The sequence below is a fragment of the Teleopsis dalmanni genome, chromosome 2 (genome assembly GCF_002237135.1).
Source record: "Teleopsis dalmanni isolate 2A chromosome 2, ASM223713v2, whole genome shotgun sequence".
NCBI classification, from domain to species: domain Eukaryota; kingdom Metazoa; phylum Arthropoda; class Insecta; order Diptera; family Diopsidae; genus Teleopsis; species Teleopsis dalmanni.
Window position 1 is genome coordinate 90378254 of NC_051847.1, and position 18580 is coordinate 90396833.

Genomic DNA, 18580 nt, shown 5'->3' on the forward strand with positions numbered 1-18580 from the left:
TCGTTTTTAGCATTCAACTTAAATATTTGTTGTGTATTTGTAATTTTTGGTTCAACACGTTTCTAATACAATTTTCAATTTTTATATATTTTCACAATTGCTTAAACAAAAGCATTTTTAATTGTAAGGTGGGTTTCTATTTTCCAGTTGCTCAATATTAAATGACTCGAATTTCAGCAGTTCAAGTTCATCTTGAGGTGCGGTGGCTTCTCAAATAAATTCGAGATCATTGCACAGCGTGCAGCAGATTGCACGTCACAATAACCGTAACACCCAATAACTCAATTTCGATCGGGTCTTGCCTATTTAACACTAAATTCGTTGATCTAATTTATTTCTGATACTTTTTGCTCTATAAAAATTGCTGAAAATAGCAATGAAAACTACCTGAACCGAAAATTGTTTGTTAAGGTCTTTTGCTTTCATCTTTACGATTTCTTCTGGCAAAGTTTAATTAAATAAAAGGCAAAATCACCAAATAAAGTATAAAAAATTTTAATTTATATTTAGTACAAACTAACAATTTTAAAATTATAACAATATATAATTATAATTAAAGTTAATTATTTTTGCCGAAAGCATCGCTTCTTAAGACCACAAAAAAGCTATTAAATAAATTTAGAAGGATTCGAATAGCAAAGAAAAGTCAAGCACAATATTTTAGTTAATTTATTGATTTATTAATTTATTAGACTATAAACTAATTAAAAAAATTCGAATATTTTTTAAGACCACTGATAATGAGTATTTGGCAATATTCGAAACAGTGTTGCATGATTAGTCAAATTTCAATAAATTAAGTAAATTTTTGTGCTTGTCTCTTCTTTGCTATTCAAATCCTTCGCAAAAAATAAATGTATCTTATACCGTATCATGCAATTTGAATATAAGTTATTTTAGAAATAAACAAATCTGTTTTTTTAGAGTTTAAAATAACGATATTTAATTCAGGAACTTGATTGACGATATAATATATTGCAAGTGAATCAACTGCTTCTTCCAGAAAGGCTGTTATATCTAGAGTAGTAAAATACTGAGTTCTTTATTTATACATTAATGTATTTTCATATAATATTTTTTAGAAATGCAAGGTCAATTAGAATATTATTAATGTCAATTTTCTTTTTTTGTCAAAAGTGCCGCATCTTATGACGAGAAGAAATTATTTAAAAGTCAAAAGGGTTCGAATAGAAATGAAAACGCAACAACAAAAAATGTGATTTATGGAAATTTGGCTGCCCATAAAACGCTATTTCGAGTATTGCCACGTACTCATCATCAGTGCTCGAATATTTTTTTAATGCAATTTTATTTTTGTTTGTTAAAACAGTGGCAAAATATATTACACTAAAGTTTAATTTATAACACTCTAGATATTTTCCCAGAGTAATAAAATTACCCTGAAATTAACAGCTGTTTTTCATGGTTTGACAGATAAGGAGTGAGTTTATTTGATATATGTTTTTTTGAATAATATAAATATTTACTAACACTAACACAACAATGTTAGAATATTTTTAAAATGTTCGATTAAACAACAAAATTTGACAGATCGAGAGTAAATTTAGATTGAATCTAGATTTACCAATCGGTTACGCCATCAGTTTAAACTGGTAATTTATTTAAATATATAAATTCGATACAATGGATAAATAATTCGAATAAATAATTAAATATATTATTTATATTAATTAATATAAATAAAGTTGAGTGTAGACTTTATGATATTACAGATTTTTTTTCTAACTAAAACTTTTAATATATATTATATATATATTTTAGAATAGAACTATCTCCCATATATAACCGTAGTTTCATTATATCCTAATCACAATAAATTCAGGAGTGAATTCATTTTGAATACATATGTAAGTGATGTTTTATATATTAAATAAAGTCATAAAACATGCAAACCATACTGTTGACAAAGACCATATAGTTTAAAATAAAAGAACACTGACCAACAAACTCTTTAAGTTGATATGGACTATATAACTCTTTAAGTTATATAGTTCAAATGAACTATATAATATTTTATGCCACGTTGTCATTTTATAAATATGTTTTGCAAATAAATCAGAAAATACATTTTTTCATGTATTCACAAAAATCTTTATACATATATCTGTGATAAATCAACAAATCTAAAAACTATGACGTCACAAAATTAATTAATTCTAACAAATATTTTTATTTAATTTGAACATAGTTTAAGAGGTATATATACCATATTCAAAGTTCCTCAAAAATTAAAAGTTTAAAAAAATCGTTTAAAAACCATTATATACTGATTTTATTACGTTGCTATAAGCATATTTCTAATCCTAATTCTATAGTTTTTGTACCGAATTTGTTGTTGTAATACTGTTTATAGATCTAGAAAAGGTCAAAATCTAGCAAAATCAAACCTTTATGAAAAGTACCTGCAAAAGTAAATATCGTGTTCAATAACCTAAAAACGTGCTACAGAAAAATTAATTACATATTTGAGATCGGCAACCTTAACATTATAAACTGTTAACAGTTCCTTAGATAAAATAGTTACCACAAATTTGTAGGCTAGTGTAATAAACAGCTTTATCAATATAAAGTTAGAATTATACATATGTATTATTACACATAGTACTTACTATGTGTATTTTGCATAATCTGTTTTAAAATCAGTGAAATGCAGAATTAGAGTCTAGTAATATTCTAATTTTACAACAGAAATCTGCAATTTAATTAAATTAATTTATTTTTCTTTCGCAAAATTAATTCTTTTGAATTGCAAATTAAGACAAATCTAATTAAATGCTCAGTAAGTTTATTAGATCAGATTGAACTATTTTCCTTACCTTATTAAAATTATATCTATTCACATCCGCTTCTCGGTATGTTAACAGTTTTCGTGATTAAATAATTTAACATTAATTAGATTATACATGCAACTGTTAATTTAACCATAGATCAACGCGTTCAATTAGCCGAAATTTAAAGAGTTTGTGGTCACAACAAACTCTTCTGGCCAAGATTTGTTTGAAAGCAGCATATCAGTTTTGATGCCGTTCAAAGCACTTAAATGAGTTACGGATTTGGGAAACACAAAGAATTGGTTTATTAAAACCCAACCCATTTTATTGAGAGCAATAAACAATGAAGACTGCCAATCACCGACGAAGCCAAGAAAAAAAACTGTTAAAATATCCGCTAGAGCAGGTGTCATATAAACAAAGAAGGTCAAACGCATTCTAATCACGTTCAGGAAAAAAATGTGTTTTAAAACCAAATATCAAAAGATATTAAATTAAAAATAATGCCTGAAAGCAGGAACCCAACCATGCCTACCAACTGATTAGCGGTGATCGCAAATGGAAATATTCTTTGCAAGAAAACTATTCGAATAAATTTGAAAGTGAGATATAAAATATATTCATTTATGTTAAATTTTTAACTAAATCCAAATTGGCAATTTGTTCAAAGGTGTGACCGATTAAGAATAGTTAGCCATTATCTAAATCGCATTGAAAACATAAATAAACAAGATAATTCCAAAGCCCGTGCTAATCACATAAAGAATTTCGTTTCTTATGACGCCTAAAGAATGCTGCGTTTCGCACTAAAGTATTTGCAAATCTGTCGAATAACAGATTTTACTAACTTGACTAGATGACCTCATAATTCAACTTCATTTTCTAAGTTTGCTTTGCCGAAATGCTAAATAAATAAATTTATTTTGTATCTTTAAGCGAGCAAAAGCTTTTCTGCAAGTTCAAACGCATTTTCGGTTTCAAATTTGTGCCAAAATATTTCAAAGATTGCAATTTATGCTAATTTATTGAAATCACTTATGAAACACTAAATTGTATTTGACACTAATTTAATTTAATTAATGATTTTTAATGATAATGATTATTGGGTGCTTTACAAGGACAAGTTTTGAAGAACTGCAGATACTTGCAAAATGGTTAACACGTGACTGAGCGAGTTGGTAAACAAATTTCTGCAAGAAAACTTGTAAAGTGAATTTTATTATATTCAAGGCCTTGTTTACATTTTATATATATCAATTATATACATTTACTCAAAACTAAGTTAGATCTGATTTATGCGTCTGCAATTCAAATTATTAACGACGACTCTTTAAATTAGAAAATCTTATAACTAACAGGGATCTGTTAGTTATCATCTTTGGAATATTAGTTAGGGATCTCTTTCAGTCTGGCAATGATCTTCTTTAATTCACCACACTTAAAAATTTTGCGAAAGATCGTTTCAAAGATCTTTTGTTTTCTGGCAGCGGCAATTCTAACTCTTAACGAAGACGTTTTGAATTAGAAAATTTTGAACTATTATAACTGAAAGGGATGTGTTACTGATCATCTTTGGGATATTAGTTAGGGATCTCTTTCAGTCTGGCAATGATCTTATTTAACTCACCACACTTAAAAATTTTGCGAAAAATCGTTTCAAAGATCTTTTGTTTTCTGGCAGCGGTATTTTCCCAGACTGACTCTTCTCGATTTTTCGTAAAACCAAATGATAGATCAGCTATTGAACAGGTCTTTTGATTGTCAGTTAAGATTTTGTAAGTGTTTTTTGTGTATAAAATTTTTTATATATAAAATAAAATACATAAAAACATGAAGAAAAATTTATAATTAATTAATTAATTTAAATTTGTGAAAATGGAAACATTATATCTAACTTCATTTTTCATACGGCACAAACATAATTGTATTGAAAAAATATACTGCCTATATGAAAATTTTAAAATATATATTTTATATATTTTTATATAATATACATATATATATTTTATAAATTTAAATTATAATATTTATTAATCTTTATTGATCTATTTGCATATTTTTCTTTGTGTTTAAAACCCCACTTTCTGGAGCTTTGTCACCACCACCATCACTGTATTTCAGGTATTGTCATTGAACAATATACTGAGGGCATGGCTTTATAACTATGATATGATTATGAGACCGTGACAGTAACAAGGCTCCAGAAGCTGGAGTTTTGAGCACCAAGAAAAATATTTAGTTATTAAAGCTATAATTATAAAACTAATTACTTTATTTCTTGACATGAGTTAAATTCAGTAAATAGTTATTTATATATAAATAATAACAATAGTGGATCATACATCTAGCAACCTTTATCACATTTGTATTAAAATGCAATAAGGCTTTTGTGTCAGAATAGCAAAAATTTTACAAACGATCTTTCGGTTGATTTTACAAAGATCATACGAAAGAATTTTAACGTTATTCGCTAGAATTGCCCTGTAACTCTTGAAGATTATAATGTGTCTTGTAATATACAGTCAAACTTCTCTATAGCGAACCTCCCTATAACGAAGACCTCTCTATAAAGAAGTTTTTCGCAAAAACCTACGACTTCGTTATAGAGAGGTTATAGAGTCAATATGTGTGGTATTCTTTGGTGATTGGTTTTAGTGGCGGTCATGCAAACCTAATCATAAAAAGCTTAAAGTTAAACAAAATTATGTTCTGAAGATCTTTTATATATTTGGAATGCTGGTCAGACTTATTAGTTCCTGGGCTTTCATAGTAAAATGTATCAAATTTGTACTCTTAATTCTGCTGAGAGCTTAAAATTTTGAAGATATGAAAATTCTTCATATTATAAGAAAATTAAAAATTAAGTTTTTAGAAGTCTACGTTTGAGATGTTCTCCAGACACATTAGTTCGTAGATTCCAAACAGAAACAAAGCCCTAATTCTTAGTGAATGCTTTAAAACTTAAATATATCAATTTTCTTTTTATTGATTTAATGTTCTAAAAAACATTCTAAAAAACTTTTGTAATTTAGAACCACAAAAAGAAAATTTACCAGATGAGTCATGTTAAATTTTTAAATCGTATATTAATTTAATTTTGCTTAGTTAATTAAAAATCTATTTATATTTTTAAACAGTGACAAATTTGAGAATATTGTTGTTAATTAAAAAGTAACTACTTTTACTTTCTTTTCTTTATGATATTAGATCCGTACTGGTCTGTATACTGTTATAAATCAATATATATGTATTTTGCTGACAACCTCAATACCTTCTTTGGACATTATCTTACTGGTTTTATATTCTTATACTGTTCTTGAGGTATAAAACAAGTCCGAAAATATTATTTATACTGCAAACCGGAATAATGTAAGAAATAAACATGGGTAAAAGAATCTATATCAACTGCACATTAACCATAGTTTATTGAATCATTTTAAAATCGCATTAATGTGTCTCGAACTGAGATTAAGATATAATTTATTTTTTTGTAACTCAAACATTATATTATCATAATGTTTTAAAAAGTTTATAAAGTTTGATACAACCACTACTAGTTACTTAACTAACCAGTTGTTTCATTTTAGTAATTTTTTTTATACAACAAGAAGACAAGAAAATAATGTATTTTTTTATTGAAAAAAACCAAAATTACAAGACTATCGTGGGATGTCTTACGTCGCAGTCATATTTTTTTTTCGGTATATCAGACTTAAACCCACTAACATGAATAAAGAAATATTTCCATTACTGGCTCTGAAAGCAGTGTGTGAAGCTTCATTCCAGTAATTAAAGGGAAGAAAGTTAAGAAAAAGAGGCTGAGTACTTAGAAATCTAAGCTTATTTAACATATGTAAGTCAGAAAGCATATACGTGGTATAGGAAGCAGCTGAATGCCTTTCAGAGAAATAAAGTCTATAGAAGCCTGAAATGAAGAGACCATTAAGTTTTCCTTGTTCTTAAAATCTCCTTTAACCATTATTTTATTTAGGTCACTAAATATATATTACATATGTATTATATATAGAGAGGTTTCGAAAAGTAGTAAACTACATCAAAAAAAAATTTTTATATTATTTAATTAATTAATACCAACACGTACCCTGCCAAATTTAAAGCTCACAGTCAGTGTTCATCAATCAATTAATCCAAAACCGTAATTGATTCGTTGATTATATTATATTTGTTTTTAATATGTATAGATATCTTATATATATAATTCTTCTGTACGTGTGTTGACAGTGAACTCCTCCTAAACGGCTGAACCGATTTTGATGAAATTTTTTGTGTGCGTTCAAGTGGATTCAAGAAAGGTTTAGATTCACAATTTGGCCCACTGGATAATGCCTTTTTAATTAATTTTTTATTTTTTGGTATCCATATACATTTATATTAGAAATTTAAAATTTATTTATGCTTACTTTAATTTGTTTCAAAAGTTTAAAATCTCTAAAATGAATCGTAAAACTGCCGTTGCATAGCTTAAGTGCATTTAAATTCCGCAGCATAATTATAGGTGAGCCAATTTTTAATCTTAAGTTATGTGGTGGTATTCCTGGTAAATCCAGCGAATTAAAAAATTTAACAGGATAGTTGAACGATTCATTTTAGAGTTTAAACTTTTTAAACAAATCAAAGTAAGCATGAATAACTTTTAAATGTCTAATATAAATGTATTTGGATACCAAAAAACTGTATAATAATTAAAAAAACATTATCCAGTAGACCAAATTGTGAATCTATACCATCCTAGAATCCACTTGAACACGCACAAAAAAGAAGAATTATATATATAAAGATATAAATAACGTACAAAAAACAATGCCACGTCCTCGTGGACGAGGAGGAAATATTAGTCGACAGACTCGGAATTTACAATTACTCCAGAAGCATCGGTTAAATAGATCGGCAGAAAACAATGAAAATGTAAGAAACCAGGATATAATCCCACGTGCTAATGAAAGTCAAGACCAACGCAACGAACGCCTTCGAGTAATGCATTGAGACAAAGACTGGCCCGTCAACGAGTCACCGACACATTCAGAACATTGATATTTTTTTTCATTTAAAATGTAGTGCTTATAAGTATTTGAAATAACATGAAAATATTTGTAACATAAGTAATGCATGTGGACTTTTTGTAGTTCATAAGAAAAAATCAATTTAAAATAATTTTCGCATTAAAATGCTAAAGGTTAAGTTAAATAACAACAAATATTATAACTCAGCTGAGCCAGGAAAATTAATTGCAAGGGGAAACAACGTTCGCCGGGTCAGCTAGTATTTTATAAATGCATAAGAATATTTAAAATTTTTCATATTTGTATTATGCTAATCACTTAATTTTTATATATTGAACCATATTGTGGTTCATAAAACAATTGGTAATTGCAATTTTTTTGAGAAGACATGCGGTATTTTATGTTTTGATTAACACATATACACAAATAAATACATTATTCTTAAAAAAATATATTTAAGTAAACAAAAGAGTCCAGTATTATAACGTAATGGTATACTATTATTTAATATAGTAGGCATGATTGTTTATTAATGAAATTTTTACAAAATTTAAAAACAACATTTTATTTATTTTATTAAAGTTTATAAACTTAATTCTTATATGGTGAATTTAAGTAATTTTTAAATGGAAATAAAACGGAACTCCTAAGCCTCCTATAACAAGTATGTATCAAAAAAGTTAATTCAACAGTTTCGGATACATAAAACGGAGTTCGTTTATACTACGGATCTATTAATTTCTACATAAAATTTATTTTTTATCTTATGACAACATATCTATTTCAAATATTAAAGAGGATAACAGTGAGGAAAGTTTTATATTTTCATATATTTATAAATATATAAAAGTTGCTTAAGCTTTAGTTAAGTGAACACCTGTTTGCTCACATAGCTATTCTGAATATCCTTAGATATTCATCATCAGTGGTATCTGAATATATCTATTAGTTTATTTGACTAAGAGGCACAATCGATGTTTTAGATCGCAGTGCACTACCCCTTTTCAATAAGCCAAAAACTCACTTGATTATAAATTAAATTTCTGCATTTAAAAGTTTCCTCACTATTATACTTTCTTCCTTCCAAGTTAGAAACGGTCTGACAGATGAGGGGGATTGTTTTTAGTTCGTGCAAACCGGGCACACCACTATTGTGACGACGATGCGTCAGGTATTTTTAAACCTTCTCTTCACACAAAAAAAAATAATACTATTTTTCATTGTAAAGCAGCTTTAATTAAATTAACCAAAAAAATTTGAATTCTGTAAGTTATTGTGGAAATGTGTCTAATTTATTAATTATATTGTTCTTGAGCCATTTTTAGTGGAAGAATTTAATTTTAATTAACATTTGTTAATTCGAATTAAAAATTGTTGGAAGTAATGGCCTTTGCTGGCATTGCTGTGAATATAGTCTTCTTCTGTAATTAATTGGTTCACAAGCTTTACAATATATTAAGAATTATACCAAAGTATTCAATACAGTCATTTAATGAAAATTCGATTGATTGTAAATTAGAATCTTCAAATTCGAGTTTGATTTTAATTAAAATAAAATGTATCTGAGATGCTTCACGAAAACCAAAATTCAATTTCGAGCTACGCACGTTGCGCGCCTGCAGCCACCGCCTTTTTCTTGTACTCGAAAGTATCTGAAACAATTTAAATGATCTTTTTCGGCTGTATTGTGTACTCAAGGGCAGGCGCTGTTTTGTCTTTTACTTCTTAATAATTTTTAATTATTTCCACATTTCCATTGTTTGTGGTCAAAGTGCGCCCATTTACGACTGTTTGCTCTAAATACGCACAAATTCCGTACACAGCAAAATCGATTTACTGACATAACGTTTTCGTATTCGTTTTCGATTTCGGTTTTGGTTTTGGTTTCTGTTGGAACAAAAATCAATTTGAGAAATATTTTGATGATGTGATTGAACTTGAACTGATTTCATGCTTGATTTTCAGCAGTCGAATTTTGTCATGTCATACCACAAGGTCGCCCCGAAGTACCTTTCGCTGTATCTTGGAGCTGTTATAATTACTTTTCTTTTGAGCTTAGCGCTTTGACTGTTTGTTACTCGAAGTCTTACAGCCTTTCTAAGATTAAAGCAAAATAATTGTCATATGAGCAAAGCCAGCAAGCATTCATTTATCGAGTATTAGTGTCAAAATTTACATAGAAACACTTAATTTTTCTGCTAATTAACTTTCATAAAATCGACTTTAATTAAAAATGTATTTTTAATTAAAATTGAATCGTTCCACTCATTTGCATCAGATTCGCACGCAGCTACTTCAGCTGATACGGATAGAGGGTGACTCACCGAAAGGCCCACCAAATACCTTTCGATGCTCTTACAAAATAAATCACGGCGCGAACTACAAAATTCAGTTTTTCGCTATGTTAAGTTCAAACTGAGATAAAAAGTTTAGATACAGAAATTGTGCAAAACGTCAAAAGCAAATGAAAACGTGCTAAAACAAAGCCCAACAGATCTTGAGATATTTTCAGTTTTTACGGTGTTTTTTCTTCCGTTCGATTTGTTTCTCCTTTTAAGTGTTTGGTAACAATTGTGCTGTTCCTTGAACCACAAAGCAGCAAATGCGAAACACGCCTTTGCGGCACTTGCCAAAATCGGCAAAATCACGTAGCCGCGGCTAAGCTCAATTCTTGTACTAATGTTTCGCCTTTTTAATTATTTTTTGTTGAATTTGAAAATTCGTTATTTTGTGAAAAAATTATCACATTCAGCGATTTAGAGCATTAGTTTCGAATCAACTGAGCTACATATTTCGTTTAAACGATTATTTGTTTTAGTTCATTTCGAACATTTTAGTTCCAACAACGAAAAAATTGCATGAAGTCATCGTTTTTAATTTTAGTTTAAATTATTTATACAGTACATTTATATCTATATACATGTATACATAAGTATATGTATTAGTGTAAATATACCTCAAATAAAATTATAAGTAATGATACTTGACCACAAATTGTGGAAAAATATGAAGATTGTTATAACTGTTTATGTTATAAGCTTTGCCAATGGTTCAAGGTGGTTTGAAATCTCTGAGATTTTCCTTTTGCGATAACACAATCGGCCTATAACCCTAAGTAGATACCTTTGGATCGCCGGAACAACCTAACCCAACCTATAACTAATTTTGTGAATAGTATCTTCTTTAGATACACTAAATAATAATAATAATAGTATTAGAATAATATAATATAACAAGTGTAGTGAAAAAAAATTTTATTCTGTCTTTCTCTTAAAAGTCTTTGTCCCTACTCGCAAAAAATTGAGTCACTCGATTTTTACTAGCCACAATTGAAGAGAATTTTCCACCAAAAAAATCGTCCATCGTTCGGCATGGACAGGAACAGATGGTAGTCACTTGGTGCCAGATCTAGACTATTAGGTAGATGCATAAGAACTTATCAACCAAGCTCCCGGTGCTTTTGGTGCTGTCCTGATAATTTCCTTCCTATTATCCAAAGCTGGCAGTTTCTGTTCTGGACGATTGCTTCCTTCAAACGGAAGGAAATCCAATTGTTGACAGTAAAGTTCCGAGTTAAGTATTTTGCAGTAGGTGAGTAGCTCATATGATTTACTACCAATCCTATCAAATACACAGTAAAACCCTCATGGTCGTCAATCCTGGCTATTAATACCGTCAACGTTTCAGCCGGCTCAACGTGATTCAACCACGACCGGTTTCGCTTGACGTTGTCGTTAGTGATCAGTCACTACTTTTCGGCACCAGTCATCAACTACTTCAGAAATCAGTTGATTTTGTTACAATTCAGCAGCAATTCACAGATAGAAATTTGGTCCGTGGTGTTTTTATACGTTAACTCGTATGGCATCCATACATCGAGATTATTCCAAATGGTTTTTGAGGAATCTTTAACTTTTACTAATCGAAACAATGCTTACATGACGATCACTTATCGGATTCGACAATTTCCATGATCTTATCGATAATTGGCCTTTCAGTAAATGGTGGATCTTTGACATCGACATTACAGGAATGAATTCAACGAAAGCAAATTGCGCATAATTATCTATTACAGTATGAGGACTACAAACATTAATTACATGTCGAGCCACATGGCTTGTGTTTTCACATTTATCAAAGAAAAACTTTAAAATACGGCGTTTTAACTAGTGTTCTTCTTTGACAACCAATTACCAAACTGTCAAAACCTTTATTTGGTACGAAATCTCATCTTCCTAGCGCTATCTAGCGTAACTTGATCAAAGCTATACAACAGATACAGATAATACAGATAACTAAAACCAGCTATTTTGAAAATAATGGATTTCTTTCTACTTTATACCTAATATATAATGCTTGACTGTTAAGTTAAGTATTTTAGACTGCCTTGCACATAAAATTGGAGTAGTGTACTTACTAGGCTAGTGCAAATCGTAATAAAGCAAATAATGTTTCCCAGTGTAATCCAGTGGTATGTAAAATTAGAAGTTAGATTTTACTTAGCGTACTTATAGAATATAGCATCGGATGCATTGGTCTACTACATTATTACATGGAGCTAGTCTTCAAATTAATTTTTATGTTCTCTACAATGCCATTTCATTGTCATATATCAGTAATTGTAGCTATTGTTCATATAATTTGTTTAAACTGACTAAATTATACATTACATATAACTAATTTTGACTCTAGTATGAAGTAAGCTAATTGAAAAATTTTGGTGAAATTCAATGGGTCAACAAATCTTAACAGATTTTGTTGTTGTTTTTTTATTTATATTCAAACCCTCCCAAATTTTAAAAAAAACCTCTTTTCGTCATAAGACGCGTCACTATCGACAAAAAAATCAACATTAAACAGATTTATGTTGGATAAAGCATTTACCGTAATATATGTACTGTAAACTCCCGTATAAACGTACAGTGATTAGAAGACATCACTACCTTAAACTTAATTGTAATTTTCAAAAAATTTATTACTTTGTAGTTGTAACCTCATATATTACATGTTACTAATGTTGACATTAGTGGTAAGTAAAGTAATTAAAAAATTTTGGTGAAAACCAGTGCAAATCCTTAGCATATGTACTCCAAAACCCATAATAACTGATCACAGTTACAAGACATTAAGACGTAAAAATTGATTAACTTTTAGAATGATTTTTACTACAGGTAAAACCTACATGAAAGCATTTTTCATACAACTTAAAATGTTATTTTATTATTTTTTTCACTTATTTTACATTAATGAGTCCAATTTCGTTCAACGAATACTTGAACTTGCCCAGCAAATTCAAATTCGAACTACCGACTGTTTAATGTTGTGTCTAGAATATTGATTTCTCATAATTTAAAATCTAATTTGCATTTACAGATATATTCATTATATATATATATATATATATATAATGTTACCAATTAATTACTTTGTTAATGTGTTTAATTTATTCTTTTCTGCAGTCTCAAAATCCGTTAATAGCCATTGGTGCACTAGTTTCCTTTCACACAAAGCGAATTGGAAGCACTGAGCACTGAATAAATACTTCTTAAAAGGAAAAACATTAATTACCACGAAGTTCGACATTCCGTATACAAAAATCGCTGATACTGATCTCGGCTTTGCGGATAATGCGGAGACACGTTTTCGAAATAAATTAATAAATAATTAAGCTGATTAAGCAATGGCTAAGTAAATGGCTTGAAAAAATTAGTAACTTTGAGAACAAAAAATTTAAATTGAATTCTTTCAATGATAAATAAATCATTATTGTTACTTTTAAAAATTAATTACTCCTAACTGCAGAAAAAAAAAGAGTTTAATTGAGTGTAACTGGTTTTTGTGGCTATCATTTGTGCAATCATTTGTTTGCTGTTAAACCATATATGTCCATCGGAATAGATTGATCTTTAAATCAAATGATTAATTAGAGAAGTGATAAGTAGCTAAAGCACATAACCTCACTTAGCATAGATCCACGGTCTTGTTTTTGCATCACTACTTCAGAATTCAGGCATCACAGCCACAAAAACACCGAAAAGCCTTTAACGTAAATAACTTGTAGAGTAACGGTAATCTAACCTTGCTTAAACGATAACGTCTTTTCAATTAAAACATTACCAATTTTCAGTGATTTAAACTACCTATCAAAAAACAACCGAAAAGTATTGTCATTAACACAAAAAGATACAAAAACTTGTAAATCAATCAACAAACATCGCACATTGACCAAATTGGTTTCCTGGTTAATACAATTTTGGACATTTGTGGCATGGAAAGTGTAAACAATTCATACTTATTCAATAAACGGTTGTTTTAGAAGCCAAAGTTAATCAGTGGATTACTAAATAATGTTATTGCCTTATATTTAAAAAATAATTAATTATTTTTCCTCTCAGGGCAACGTTTATAACAACAAAAAAATACTTCGGTAGAAACTGTAGGTTGAAAAGTAAGCTAGAAATTCAAAATTAGCTGAAAATCTTCCTCTTCCCCCTTCCCCTCTTCCTCCTCTTCCTCTTCTAAGCATTAGTTTTAATAGAGATTAACTCTTGGGTGTCCTAGCGTAGGAAAACGGTGGACCCCGTTGAATAAATGGTGCATAAATGAGTACACATGAAAAGAAGTGGGGATATGGGTTATTCTATGTAGCATAGATTCTCTTTAGGGGGTAGAGTATTATTCAACCAGCTGGTCAGATTGACAAAATGAAGTATTTGACTTATATCTGTTGTAGAAATGTTAAATAAATATAAGAAAGAAATTTACATATAGAAATTTTATAATATAAAAGAAATATATATTCTTATATAATAAGAATTGAAGAATAGTGGTCGGATATACTTGAGCTTGAATTTGTATAAATCCGAATAGTCACATAAGATTCAATCCATCACCTTTGCTTATACACCTGATCTACAATAGTTTCAATAACGCACGACCAATATGATGAAATGTCTTGCTTTAGTCCAGTGTTATGTAAGAGCCTATATATTTACATACATCTACCCGTTCTTGTGGATCAAGTCCAAATTTCTTGATATGAAATCTGTACATTATGCCGCATGTGACTGCTTAACCAAGTTAATTTGACAAATTCCTATTTGCCTTTTGCGAAAAATAATCATATATCACTCTTCTTCCGTAAATGGCAAGAACAAGTATGGGAAGCGTTATTGAATTGGCATCGAGTTTCGTAAGCTGATCAAGGTGTTCTGTTTTCGGTAAGTTATTTAAGAAAACGAACAAATTGGTAAGTTCGTCTTTCTTGTCGTGAAATAAAAGCTATAGAAGCACTACTAATACCTATATACGAAATATGCTTAAGCATATAGTAATAGTTGGGTAGTATTTATGTGGGCTGATCTGTGCCTTAATTGGTTATATAGCGAAATAAAGAGTTTACCAATTGAATTGAAACATTTCAGAATACTTTAGTTTGGTACAAACTAGGATTATGTATGTGACAATAAACATATCGATCACTGTAGTAATATGAACCTTTAGAATCTTTATACATTCAGAAAGAAGAGTTTTAATGAACACTTAAATATTTTAATGATTTTGCAACTCGTCGTTTTTTGAAGATTGAAGGGTTTTACTCTGAATTTTGTTCAATTCCACCTTCAACTTTCTAAACTTTTTTCTGTCATATAAGCAGTATTTTTAGGTAAAATAAACTCTGTATCAAGACATAATGGAGCTAATACTATTTAGATGTTGGAAGGCTACTTGTGATTTTGCTACCGTATAGCTTCATTACACTGTTTTGAAGAAATCCCATAACCAGCAACATTTTTTTTTGAAAACTGAAACTTTTATTATTCTATTGTACATGCATACCAATAATAAGATCAGTAGACGATATTTGAACGATTTGCTGTCACCGGTTCAGAAATAGAAACTTGTAGTTGCGAGTAGTTCAAATGGATTATTCTATACTTGGTAACAAGATTATAGTCATAGCTCCACATAGGTATAGATAATTTATTTTATGTATATGTAAATTTTTACAAATACAATAATCTTCTATAATAATTGTACATATATTTTGTAATCCTGATTGGCATATATATTTCGGTGACATATATTAAGTAGAAATGTCATATAAATCATCATCTGTTTGATATAAAGTTTCACATTTAAAAAATATAGATCATGGAAACCGTAGAATATACGCTGAGTACGTGTTAGACCAATTGCTTAGGGATGACAAGTTTTCCGATCGCAATTTGTTAAGTAATAAGTCTCATTCTTCTCTTGATAGATACATCAATAAGCTAAATTGCCATTAAGATCTATGTTAAGCTAAAAATCGACTAATAAATTTCGGAATTTATTACATTCAGATAACATCACTTTAAAAAGTTAGCTTTAAAATTACATGATTTTAGAATTTTAATTTTATGAGTAGGCTTTGAAATTAAAAAAATTCTATATAATTGGTTTATGTTGAAATTCTTTTTCTATCAGATATTTTTTTTTTGAGCTTGAATTATATATTTTATGGAGAGAAAATTTTTGAATAATTCTGTATTTGAAAATTTCTGTATTTGCTAATTAATATATTCAACTTAAAATTAGTTGCGATGAGTTCGGTAATTCAAATTCCGTTTAAAAAGCCTAGAATACCAGCAATACAAAATCGTCAGTTCGCTGCTAAGGTTCGGAAGCAACCGACCCCGCAGATTGAAAATACACAAGTGAGTTAAATTTTCTTAAAGGCATTAATATATCATTCATTTATTAAAATTAAAGGGACCAATTAAGCGTTTAGCTGCTAATGGGCACCAATTGGGGCCAGCATGTAAGAAGCCGTGCATTAGACCAGTAACCGGTGACACTGAAGGGGTTGCAGTGCAGAAATTGTGTCGCGGTAAGAAGTCTGAACCAGAAATAAAAACTCACAAAGCCGGAGAATCTACTTTTGCTGCAACAACTAAGGAAACTGAAACTAAAGCAATTGTGAAGAAGAATCCCATCAAAAAGCGCAAAGCTGCGGCCATTATCAAAAAGCAAAAACGGAAGCAAACTGGAACTGGAGAATCTCCTTTTGCAGCAGTGACTAAGGAAACTGGCTCTGAAACAGTTGTCAAGAAAAACCGCATCAAAAAGCCCAAAGCAGCGACCACTAAGGAAACTGAAGCAATTGTGAAGAAGAATCGTGTCAAAAATCCCAAAGCTGCGGCCGTTATCAAAAAGCAAAACAATCGCGTACCAAAAAAGGCTCAAAAGGGAGCTGCGGTGAAAACTTCCAAGATGCTGTATGAAGCACTGGCTGACTTGTATGTACCTACCGAGAAAGATGGAGTTTCTATGCCTGATATTGAGGCTTATTTTCTTTATTTCCAAGTCTCATTAACTAATCGTCGTCTTTATGCTTTAAAGAAGTGCTTAAGTGAAGGTGTAAAAAACGGAGAAATAATTTATACAAAAGGAAAGTACAAGCTTGCTTGATGTAAGGTCTCACAGGTATCCTATTGAAATTTAACATTTTACTACTAAATTGCACTAATAGAAAAGTTTTATGTTTAAGTTAGAATAACGTTATACTGTAAATTGATTCCGAGCACAGTTTCCCAATTACCGAACAAATGCAACAGACAAGACATTGAATGATGAAAACTATATTTCATATTTTGTTGTAGGACTATATTATATTAATATACAAAAACTATATTAAATTAAACATTTTAAATAAATTTTATTGGATATAAATCTTAAGAACCATATACATATATTTATTTTGTTTTTTTTTTTTTGTGTTTACACAGCAGTTATCAAACTCTGAACGGTTAAGGCTCCACGATATATTGAAATAAAAATATCATGGAAATCACATCCTCAAGTGTGTTGCATCTATATATACTTATAAACCCACAAAATGAATGACTCTGTAATATTAATATTTCCATAAAATTATATTTTATAATCACGCTGATCTCAAGGCTTATCTTAAAAATTCAAAATATTTCTATATCTTCAAATACGTATTCTTCTTGGCTGCTTTAATCTTATCTTCACTCATATACAACTCATCATCCGCAATAAAAAACTGGGCCCATTTTTGTTTCTATTTAAAAATGATTGGTTTAAACTGCTGGTAATATGACAAATTTTGAAATGAGGATATAGCAGTGGACTCGGCTATGATTTTGCAAGCATTAATAGCTAGTTAAATCAGTAACAAGATATATCAATTGCTTAATGGTTTTGAGCAGCACCAAATCAAATCAAATGATACAAAATGCTTTACAAAATGCTTAACCAAAGTTATTGTTATCATCATCACCTCTATAGCTCGGTGTGAGATTTAGCTGTATCAACCAGCTTCTCTTTTCTGCTTAGCATGTTGTTTTAGACCTTCAATTTTGGATACCCATTTCTCTGATGTTGTCGATCATGTTGTCGAGCCATACGGCGTAGAGTGAAGTATTTGCTTTTGTAGTCTATTATCTTGCATTCCCATGACGTGTCCAAACCATCTCAATCCCTGCGACTTTGCGAATTTTTTTTGCACGGACGAAGTTCTTTGCGGTTGAGGCAGATATGACCATAAATGTTTCTTAGTGCCTTCCTTTCGAAAGCTCTGATTTGGTTTTCATCTGCTGTTGTCAAATTCAAAGTTCCGCTCTTGTAACTTAATACCGGGCGGACGATTCTCTTGTAAGCGTGTAATTTGGCACTTTTGATCACGATTTCATATTTGAAGATTTTTAGCGTGTTTGTAATAACTTCTGTTTGCTGTCACAATTCTGTCTTGGATACAAA

At 29.8% G+C, this 18580-nt stretch overlaps 2 protein-coding genes across 5 annotated transcripts in view; both read left to right on the plus strand.

The window, feature by feature from the left end:
* The window catches only part of LOC119676881 (laccase-4-like), a 472379-nt gene that overhangs the window by 67563 nt on the left and 386236 nt on the right, over positions 1–18580 (plus strand). The window lies entirely within an intron of this gene.
* Positions 8394–17398, plus strand: LOC119676883. Of its 4 annotated transcripts, none has more exons than XM_038088144.1 (4): positions 8394–8477; positions 16394–16512; positions 16568–17281; positions 17328–17398. In XM_038088144.1, the coding sequence occupies exons 2-3, from the start codon at positions 16399–16401 to the stop codon at positions 17264–17266; spliced, it is 813 nt and encodes a 270-aa protein (XP_037944072.1). In that variant the 5' UTR covers positions 8394–8477; positions 16394–16398; the 3' UTR covers positions 17267–17281; positions 17328–17398. The 4 variants fall into 4 exon arrangements, with proteins under 4 accessions (XP_037944072.1, XP_037944071.1, XP_037944069.1 ...); XM_038088143.1 differs by having other exon boundaries at positions 17333–17398; XM_038088141.1 differs by having other exon boundaries at positions 17346–17398.

Coding starts and splice junctions, on each gene's coding strand:
- LOC119676883 (XM_038088144.1), top strand. CDS start 16,399: ATGAGTTCGGTAATTCAAATTCCGTTTAAAAAGCCTAGAATACCAGCA. Junction 16,513..16,567: donor CGCAGATTGAAAATACACAA/GTGAGTTAAATT, acceptor TTAAAATTAAAG/GGACCAATTAAGCGTTTAGC.